Here is a 10,913-nt window from a genome sequence, read left to right on the forward strand (position 1 = left end):
TATATATATATAATACAACATAATATTTATATACAAATAATATTAATGACTATTCCAGGCCTGGAAGTAACTAAAACTCTTATTTTAAATGTTTTTAACTTCTTGACATCTCCATGTTTTTCATGGCTGTGAAAAGCCTGAAAAGATACTATGGTATACCCTGGTATTTTCTGAAGTGCCTTGGACATTTACTATGCTACTACCACAGTACTCCAGGAAAGGATTATCTTTGCATCTAAATGTCATGATACACTACCATGTCAAAGAACTACTGTATTAGCCTTTGATATCTGATCACTTTTTTTTGTATCTTTAATATGCATGTACAAAAAAGGAAACAATAAGCACCATGGTAGTATCATGTTTTGTACATGTTTTGTGGTATTACCAATGGTGTTCTTGGAAACAGCTTCAAGTTTTATGTAAACACCATGAAACAAAAATGTCAATATCATGGTATACGTCAAAATACCATGGTATTAACCATCTGATACTGTTCCATGGTACTGTCACAGCAAAAACACAGTGTTACTGACCCAACCACCGATTAGAGCCTACTGCAAAAGTTTTAGTGATCCAGACAGCAGTTTTATATCAACGTGCGTTCAAGAATCTAGAAACATTGAAATAACATCCATACACTGCATTTCAAGTGAGCATCACAAATACAGTCAGATCTGTAGCACACAACAACAACGGTGTTAAAAGCTAATTAAACATGATCAAACTCATTTAAACCCGTAAAGTAAGCAAATCATGCATAATAAGCATAACGTGTGGGAAAAAAAGTCAACGTGTCTTACAGTCTTTGTCATTCTCGACTCACAGCTCGAGCGGTTTGCTTGATTTTAAACCATCAAATGCAGCCCCGTAACTAGCGTAAAACGGTTACAAAGCCGCGTTACAAAGATAGAGAAACTCATAAAGGGAAAGGCTTAAGAAATCCAGTACGTCGTTTCGAGATTATATCGATGTTTAACCTGCCTTTTGAGCGTGTTATTGGTCGCCAGCAGACAGTTTTCCTCCCCTTCAGTCTTCCTTCCCTGAGTCTGACGATCACGTGACGCTGCAGGAATCTCTCGCTCATGTGTGCGTATTCTCACACAATGGGTTATTATAAAGATCACAATGAGTCACACGCTCTTCTCACAAACTGAAATTTAAGTTTAAGAGTGGGTATATGACTACATTTGTATTTGGATTATATGAATTCCGTTTGGTTATATTTGACAAAATACTGCGGTGGTTTAAGGTACAGTGACGGTATCGCCAGAGCGGGCAGATTAAGCCTACTTGAGAAATGTAATCCGTTACTGATTCCAAATTACATGACAAAAATGTAGTTAGTAACGTAATCCGTTACATTACACATTTTAGGTAATATAATCAAACTACTTTTTGATTACTTTTGACCTAACTAGTTTATCATATTGATTTAAATAGGATAATCTCGTACCATATACTGATATAAAAAATGCAAAGAAAAAGAAAATATATTACATTTCTTGTTATTAATATAATGAAGTGCACTAAACATTACATTACTGTACGTAGGTTACTGGGGATCGTGAAGGAACTGTAGGGGATTCACGAGTTTAGTGAAAAGCTAGTAATTAAATCATAAAAATGTAAAATTACAATAAATCATTTTAAAATAAAAACAATCAAAATAAAACACTTACTAAAAAAATAATTTGTTTACCTGCATGTCATGTGACCATTGTCAGAGAACCGTGAGCATGCAAAAGTGTTACTTAAAGCAGCACTATGTAACTTTTGGCGCTCTAGCGGTTAATAAACAGAACTGCACACATCCCGCGGAAGAACATTCCAACCGGAGCTACTTCTCTAAGTTTATGTCTATGGCGATTCACGCAGGTATGTGTTACACCGCAGCGGTGACGACCCGACCAGACTACAATAGTCCAAATATAAGTACTTATTAAGTGTACCGTAGTGATTCGGAATAAGACAAAAACGCGGTTTGGAAGATGAATTCATGATGTACTCGCTCATTATATACATTTTGCAAATTTTGAACAGAAAAAGTTACATAGTGCTGCTTTAATTATTAACTTATTATCTTAAAATCTCAGGGGGAATTCAAATAAATATATTAGGTGAAGAGATTTGTCTGACAAAAAAAGTTTGGTAATCCCTGCATTACTGAACATGTAAATAAGAAATAATTTGTGCATTTTAATGTGTTTGAAAGACATTCCCCACTTTATATGTGAAAAAAATTTGTATGTGTAGAACTAGAAATAGAAAAGGTGTTATAAAATATCAATTGGCTTTGCTCAGATGATTGTAGTCCAAGTAACACTGTTTTTAACCCAGCGTTGGGTTATATTTAACCTAGCATTTTTTAGTGTACACTCAGATATTTAGAAAAATAAAATAGTATTCAGAATAAGTAACGCATTAACACTGCAGTTACAGCAAAATCGGTATTTATTATGGAAAATACGAAAGATGAAAGAAAACAAGTTTTCCTTAGTCTCCAATATATTACTATACATACAGTATCTACTCTGCTTATGTAATGTACATGAAGGACACATACAGAGAGTTAAAAGGTTTGAACGAAAGACTGTTATTTAATACTAAATGATAAAATAAGGTACATTTACTTTCACTTGAAAAAAAAAACACTCACAGTATCACGCATTCACAGACATGCACTCTTGGTCTCTAAATATGTAGTGAAAAGCAAACTCTGATCAGTAATAACAGAAATTGCCTCAGGCTCACTTCAGCAAGGCTTCTGGGAGATTGAGTTTTAGTGGTTGCCCTTCTCCTAAGCTTTCCTACCACCAACATTCAATCGAAATCCTTTAATGTGTTTGAAAGACATTCCCCACTTTATATGTGAAAAAAATTTGTATGTGTAGAACTAGAAATAGAAAAGGTGTTATAAAATATCAATTGGCTTTGCTCAGATGATTGTAGTCCAAGTAACACTGCTCTGCCAAGATTGTTTAGTGTTGTACTATGTACCCTTTGTAGAAGTTTTTCTAGACATTTGAAGGGTGTCTAGGCCAAACTCACAAATTAATACATCAGCTATTCCTTTGGACTTCAGTGACTGAGTCCACAGTCAAACCAAAGTCAAAAATTCATATAATCAATAATAATAAAAAAATAATCAAAATAATATATATATATATATATATATAAAAAAAAACACTCACAGTATCACGCATTCACAGACATGCACTCTTGGTCTCTAAATATGTAGTGAAAAGCAAACTCTGATCAGTAATAACAGAAATTACCTCAGGCTCACTTCAGCAAAGTCTTCTGGGAGATTGAGTTTTAGTGGTTGCCCTTCTCCTAAGCTTTCCTACCACCAACATTCAATCGAAATCCCAGTGCTATTGGAGGACTCTTCAAAACGTCCTGCATAGCCGAACCTTTCAGCAGCCAAACAATAAAATGTCTCCTGTACATTTGAAGACAATTTCTGAAATACAGTAAACACAAACTACAGAAAAGGAATGTAGAAACTAGTACACACTGATGATAAAAGACGGAAATATCAGATTGGTTACATCGTAGTGTACCAAAAGTTTTTTTGGTGCAACACTCATTCATTCACAAACTTATGCTAAAAACATTCAATGACATTTATAAAACATTAAAGTGGATTAAAAGAAAGAAATATGTGCTTTGAATACTTTTAAACTTACATACATATTCCCCCATAATCATGTGCCTTCTACAGAGATCGAAGATAAAAAAAATGGATCTCAACAATATTGATATTATTGGTCCTGTATGTCCTCAGCCAGACTTAGTTCATTTAGATACAACAACAATGCAACTGTAGAACTGGATGCCAATAACAAGGAAGTATTGTGTCTTCCTTTGCAACAGTTGAAATTCAGTTTGTTTGGCTGTGGTGGTGAAACATTGCTGGATTTTAAAGGAATAGTTCACCCAAAAATGAAAATTTGCTGAAAATGTAGTCATTCTCAGACCATCCTAGATGTAGATGAGTTTGTTTCTTCATAAGAACAGATTTAGATAAATGTAGCACTACATCGCTTGCTCACAAATGGATCCTCTGCAGTGAATGGGTGCCGTCAGAATGAGAGTCCAAACAGCTGATAAAAACATCACAATAATCCATGCGACTCCAGTCCGTCAGTTAACGTCTTGTGAAGTGAAAAGCTGCGTATTTGTAACAAACAAATCCATCATTAAGGTGTTTTTAGCTTAAATTGCTGCGTCAGGCTAAAATTCGAGTCATCTGTCCATAATATTGCTTTCTTTGTTTCTGCGGATTATTGTGATGTTTTTATCAGCTGTTTGGACTCTCATTCTGACGGCACCCATTCACTGCAGAGGATCCATTGGTGAGCAAGTGATGTAATGCTACATTTCTCCAAATCTGTTCTGTTGAAGAAATAAACTCATCTACATTTTGGATGCCCTGAGGGTGAGAACATGTTCTGCAAATTTTCATTTTTGGGTGAACTATTCCTTTAAAGCCAACATGAAATTGCATTAACAACCTATTTTACTTCTATAATTGGACATCTGCATGTGGAGCGTGAAGGTCAAATATGCCCCAAGAACCTCTTGACGTATCACAATGGAAATGCTTCTTGTTTTTTTTAACATTAACCAAGAACCAAGTTATAACATTTTGATGAAATACTACAACAACAAACATTGTCTTCTTTGGAAACCTGCACGGATGAATCATTCCCAAAACATGGTCTTATTTGGTCCATTGGTCTGTTCTGATTTCATGTTGACTTTAAAGTGGCCTGTTAGAAGTTGGGGGGAAGAAACAGTGCATTCAATTGCACGTCAGTCCATTGTTGGCTCTATAACCATCTCCTTTCTCCTCCGAAAGGGTTTTTAATCTAACTATAACAGTAGTTCTGCTAGATCCAGGCAGAGCAAGTCTCTGACCCGGCTATATCCAAAGAACCTGTAAAAACATTCATATTTAGAGAGCAAAACAACAAATAATATCTTAAGACACGGTAACTCCAGTGTGGGGGTAAATAAGGAACAAAAATAGACAAAAATGAAATAAAAACCAAAGACAGCAGTGCTTAACGATACACAACCACAGTTTTGACAAACACAACATTTGTCCAGTTGGTTCCTTCTGCCTAGAATATACAGTAGGCTCAAGAGTCACTGTTCTTCTGGGAAAAAGACACAGAAATAACATGTATGATAAAGAAAAAAAGGGAAAGAACAACAACAAGTCTAAAAAAAATCTCAAGTGTCTATGGATTGGAAAAAAAAGCTCTTTGAGTCCCAATGGAGATGAATATGTGAGTGGATAAATGAATGAATGCCTTTTGTGAAATCTCATCATCTCTAGATCTCTCCTCCTTTGGATTTCTACCGCTCTAATGACGCTACATTGTGGCTATAATGTTCCTGCTCTACTTCAGTGACTGGCGAGCAGTCAGAAGACTTGTATAACAGTTTTCCTCCAGGTTATTTCAGTAGAGCAGGTTTCGGTCATGAGTGGGGCGCAAAAGTTAGCAGGGCCTGATACAATCTGTGAAAAGTGGGGCGATCTGCAATGTCACGACTCCAGCAACGCATCATCAGCTCGAACAGAGAGGATGGACAGAGTGGTGGGGCGGAGAGAAAGATCTAGGGAGAAAGAGAGAGAAAAAACGGATGAAACATCCATGTAAATAATGTAACCGTTCATGCGAAGGTTTGCATCCTGTGGCTGTGCATTCATTCAGTCTCATCAAAGTTTGCCAGAAAAAAAATTAACCACTTTATTTTGAATCATTTCTTTTCAGACCTCACTTTAGTCCAATTCACTTTAATTCAGATTAATTCACTTTTCAAATTAATACCATATGTCCATATAGAACAAAACCATTTAATTCAAAAATAAATAATTTATCTCAAATTCTTTTACTTAAATAATAATTGTATGTATATATATATATATATATATATATTAATGTTAACAAAAACCTTTATTTTGGATGTGATTAATCGCAATTAATCGTTTGACATCACTAATATATATATATATATATATATATACACACTGTATATACGCACACACACACACACACACAAATCAGAGGTCGATCAATATTGGATTTTGCTGATACAAAAAATAATGTTTAAAGAAAAATCAACAGATTATTGTGCCGATACTAGTAAAATTAGTATATTGAATGTGATAAATAATAGTAGTTGTCTTTTCTTCCTGTGATGGGGCAGCCCAGAGAGAAGCTTCAAGAGTTTACAATGAATTAAATGAAGATATAGTTTATTCTGTATTGCGTAAAATACTAATACAATCCTGAAAAAAAAAAGATTTTATGCATAATGTGGGACTTTTAATTGTAAACTGTACTAAAACGCAAAGGGACTCTTATTTTGAAATGTATATGCTTTACTTCCAGCTGCTCATCACATTTATTTAATTAAATCAGCCTTTTGAAGTTTAATAATCACATTAGTCTGTATTGCAATTCTAGTTTTTCTGTCCACAAAATAAAAGACCTTTTAAAATGATCATTAAAACTTTGTTATACCATTTAACTTTTTATGACCTTAAATTTGATCAAACTGAATTTAAGACTTTAAGCACCCACAAGAACCCTGCTAATTTCACTTCAGATCCATTTGCTTCACTGCAAATCGATTCACTTCACCTCAGAACGATTCACTTGACTTCAGATTAGTTTACTTTACCAAAGGATTAACTTCACCAAATGAAAAGTACAATTCACTCACTTCAAATCAAAAGCGAAACCAAAATCAAAGTAAAGTTCAAGTTTTCCAAGTGTGTACCTGTCTCCCCTGGTTTCTGAAGAATTCGCCGGTGTTCTCGATGACCTGTTCATCAGACAGCAGGCTGTAGGGCTGCTCCTTACATAAAGTGAAGATCTCCCACAGAGTTACTCCAAATGCCCACACGTCACTAGCTGTTGTGAACTTTCCCTAAAAACACACACACACACATACTGCACTGATACAAAGAAAGAAAGTCACTGCAAACAATTGTCTCCACCTAACAGTTAAATGTAATTTTTTTTGAAAGATGTCTCTTATGCTCACCAAGGCTCCATTTATTTGATTAAAAATACAGTAAAAACAGTAATATTGTGAAATATTTGAATATATTTTCAATCTAATTTATTCCTGTGATGCAAAGCTGAATTTTCAGCATCATTACTCCACTCTTCAGTGTCACATGATCCTCCAGAAATCATTCTAATATGCCGATTTGCTGCTCAAGAAATATTTATTATTATTATCAATGCTGAAAACAGTTGTGCTGCTTAATATTTCTGTGGAAACCAAGATACATTTCTCTTCCAGGAATCTTTGATGAATAGAAAGTCCAAAAGAACAGCATTTACAGCCTCTTTTCCCTCACCAGTAAGATGCTCTCCCAGGCCATCCAGCGTATAGGCAGCACAGCGCGCCCCTGTATACGATAGTAATCACTACTGTACAAGTTTCTGCTCATGCCGAAATCAGAGATCTTTATGGTGAGATGACGGTCCAGGAGGCAGTTCCGTGTGGCCAGATCACGATGCACGAAATTCAGAGAAGCCAAGTACTTCATCCCAGAAGAGATTTGCACCGACATGTGCAACATGTCAGCAATGCTGCAGAGACAGAAATAAAAGAGTCTTGAGTTCATGAGAATAAAACAGCGAATGCACACAAGATATGACCTGGCTTCAAACCTGTACCACGTCTGAATGTGTGAAAGCACAAATGAGACTCGAAAGCTATATCGGAGATGGAAATCTTAATTTGGATCTTTTTTTCTCATATAAAACTATATTTTGGCTTCAGAAGACTTGCGCAATAGTCATATGGACAACGTTTACGATACTTTTTGGAGCCCCAGAACATTCCATTTCAAAGCATGCAAAAGAATGGCACAGATATTCTGTTAAAAGTCTTCTGCGTGAATATATATATATATATATATATATATATATATATATTTATATATGAATATAAAATTAAAATAATACAAAAAACATAAATATTACATGAAAACCTTAAAAAAGGAAATAAATAAGTATAAAGTGCTAAAATTACTAAAACTGAAATAAAAATAAATTAAAGCTAAATAGAAATATTAAAAAAAGAATAACAATGGCAAAAGCACATGACAAAACTACTAAAACAAACTAAAATAAAAAACCATGCGAAATATTAATAAATACTATATTAGTATAAACAATAATAAATCTAATAGTATAACACCGTATTGGCCCGAATATAAGACGACCCTGATTATAAGACGACCCCCCTTTTTCCAGATGTACCTTTTGGAATAAATAATACTAAAATAACAGTGGTGTGAAAGGAAGAAAGAAAATCATACAGGTTTGAAACAACTTGAGGGTGAGTAAAAGATTTTTTTTTTTTCATTTTGTGTTCAGCAATTGAGTGTAACAAATCTGATTGCTGGTACTTCTTCAAAAATGCAGGTTTTTAATTCAGGTTTTCAAAAAAGGACAGACTGAAATGATTTATTGACGTTATTATTAATACGACTTGAAGTCTCAGAGGTCTCACTTCAAAACTTGGCTTCATTTTTACCCTGTGATCTGAAACATTTCCATCATAAATTGAGAGCTGACTTGAAACTGGAAGGTTAAGTTGAAGAATTCGGAGGTTAAGAATGTTAAGCTTGACTCTGACTTGTAGAATATTGTAGAATATTGACGCATCTGGAGATGAAAGTCTGTACATTTCAGGCTTCTTCATAATGATGGACACACCTGACAGACGGAATGTTGTTGGCATGTGTGAGTGTGCTCTCTATCTCTCTCTGGGACAGGAACATGTTGAGGTCTCCGTTCTCCATGTACTCCGTCACCATGCAGAGCGGGTCGGAGCTCACGCACACGCACAGCAGCTGAATGATGTTTGGGTTATTCAGACGCGACATGATCTTTATCTCCTTCAGGAAGTCATTTCTACACAGACACAAAAGTCCGAAAGGTTATCATGGGATCAGGAGAAATGTCAGCATCCATCAGTAAATATTGACTGACGATAATAAATGAGAAATAAAATCCAGCTGTAAACGGATGAACACTTTCTGACAGAAAAATTCCAATGATAACTGTGCATTCTTAAACAATTTTAGACATTTTATGAAGGATTAGAAGTCTGTAAGGAGTCAAAGTTTCTTCACATAGAAAAAAAAATTATATATATATATAAATAAATAAATAAATCACTTTAAAAATTAATGAATACTTTGACATTTTAAATAATATAACACATATTACAATTTTTTTGTTATATTAAACAAAAATGTTAAACTTGCCAAACTTCCCGTTTGCCTATTGTTTGTCTTAATTCATGTGCCGACCAAATAAAACACAACATAATTACATAACCATTTCCAAACTTTTAGGCAAGAGCTTCCCAGAAGCCTCACTCTATGATGCAACTTTCCAATCAATTGTTTTTTGTGTGTTCCCCCCCCAAACCTGGCATTGCTGGTGGCATCCGCTCTGAGTTGTTTAACTGCTACCAGCACTGGCCTGCCGTCCTGCTCCGGTAACGGTGCACCCTCTCCCAGAAACTCAGCCAAACCCTCGGCCTCACATAAATGTACCTGGTAACAGCAACAACAGTATGAACATGTGCGAACAAACATACTTAAACAGCGTGGGAACGGAAACACACTTGCATGCAAAAATACCACAACGTACTATGGTATTACCATGTCATGCAACAAATATCAGGCATTGCAACACTGTTTTTTATAAAACAGTGTAAAGAGTGTGTGAAAAGATCCCAACTAACTCTGAATAAAAGACAAAGGAACCAAAGGAACAACAGCAGTGGTAAGAAAACCTCCTGCTGTGCTTCATCGGGACTCACCTCACCAAACTGGCCTTCTCCCAGTTTCTCTCTGAACAGCAGTCTCTCTCGAGGGAACTCGGCCACCGAGATGTCCTTTCGTGTCAGGGAATCAACGGTGAGGGCCGGAACGGCGTACATGTTGCTGCCGGTGACACCCTGCAGACTAATGATGTCTGTTTCAGCGTAGTGCGGCACGCTGCTCTGAAAACACTGGTGTGGGGTGCACAGGGTAACGTCAGGTTCGGCGTATCCTCCGCTACAGGCTGCACAGAGAAAGAGATGTCAACATGTCAGTAAGCTTGGCCAATTCTAATTTATATTACTAATTATTTTATATGTAAATCTTTCCCATTGCATTCTATTTTATTTTCCCCTTCATTTCATGCATCTCTTTATTTGCCACCCTATTTATTTTCTATACAGTTCATCCAAAAATACAAATTCTGTCATCATTTATTCACCCTTTTGTTTTTCCAAACCTGTATGACTTTTCTGTGGAACTTAAAAAGAAATTTCGAAGAATGCTGGTAATCAAACAGTTTTGGGTCCCATAGTCTTCCATAGTATTTCCATACTAGTCAATGGGACCCAAAATTGTTTGGTTACATTCTTTAAGATATCTTCTTTTGGGTTCCACAAAAATACAATGGAAGTCAATGGGACCCCGAAACTGTTTGGTTCCCAATATCTTCGAAATATCTCCTTTTGTGTTCCACAAAAAATGCTACGGAAATCAATTCACCCTTCGCCAGGAGTTTGATTGACAGGCAATCTGACCAATCATAATGACGAATCTGCCATTTTGCCCGACAAACAAACCAGACAGAAGAGTAGAATAACGTCGCTGGACTTTCGTGCTGTAACTAGCAGAGGAAGAGATCAGTTCACACATTTTTCCATCTCAAAAATATATCTAAATTACCACCTATACTCTCAATGTCAAATGCAGAAATGTTAAATCATGCGTTTTTGACCTCAAGGTTAGATTATTGTAATGCTTTATTGGGTGGTTGTTCTGCACGCTTAATAAACAAACTCCAGCTGGTCCAAAATGC

The 10,913-nt window shown here is 35.7% G+C and overlaps 2 protein-coding genes across 4 annotated transcripts in view; both read right to left on the reverse strand.

Moving 5' to 3' along the window:
- LOC107723306 (sesquipedalian-1-like) overlaps positions 1-1,073 on the reverse strand; it is a 4,397-nt gene extending 3,324 nt beyond the window's left edge. Inside the window, exon 1 of the mRNA XM_016531869.1 lies at positions 981-1,073. The gene's annotated coding sequence lies outside the window, so the exon portion shown is untranslated. The remainder of the gene's footprint in view (positions 1-980) is intronic.
- A 3,369-nt stretch (positions 1,074-4,442) lies between these two features.
- The window catches only part of LOC107723312 (discoidin domain-containing receptor 2-like), a 40,573-nt gene continuing 34,102 nt past the window's right edge, over positions 4,443-10,913 (reverse strand). Inside the window, exons 12-17 of one of the 3 annotated variants that reach the window (XM_016531876.1) lie at positions 9,877-10,121; positions 9,480-9,607; positions 8,760-8,957; positions 7,391-7,625; positions 6,802-6,951; positions 4,443-5,631 (exon numbers count right to left, since the gene is read on the reverse strand). In XM_016531876.1, coding sequence (XP_016387362.1) covers positions 5,494-5,631; positions 6,802-6,951; positions 7,391-7,625; positions 8,760-8,957; positions 9,480-9,607; positions 9,877-10,121 — 1,094 coding nt within the window. In that variant the 3' untranslated portion in view covers positions 4,443-5,493. Of the gene's footprint in view, positions 5,632-6,801; positions 6,980-7,390; positions 7,626-8,759; positions 8,958-9,479; positions 9,608-9,876; positions 10,122-10,913 lie in introns of those variants that run through there. The other 2 variants (XM_016531877.1, XM_016531878.1) reach the window with 2 other exon arrangements.

Source organism: Sinocyclocheilus rhinocerous, unplaced genomic scaffold (assembly GCF_001515625.1).
Source record: "Sinocyclocheilus rhinocerous isolate Xijiao unplaced genomic scaffold, SAMN03320098_v1.1 scaffold665, whole genome shotgun sequence".
NCBI lineage: Eukaryota > Metazoa > Chordata > Actinopteri > Cypriniformes > Cyprinidae > Sinocyclocheilus > Sinocyclocheilus rhinocerous.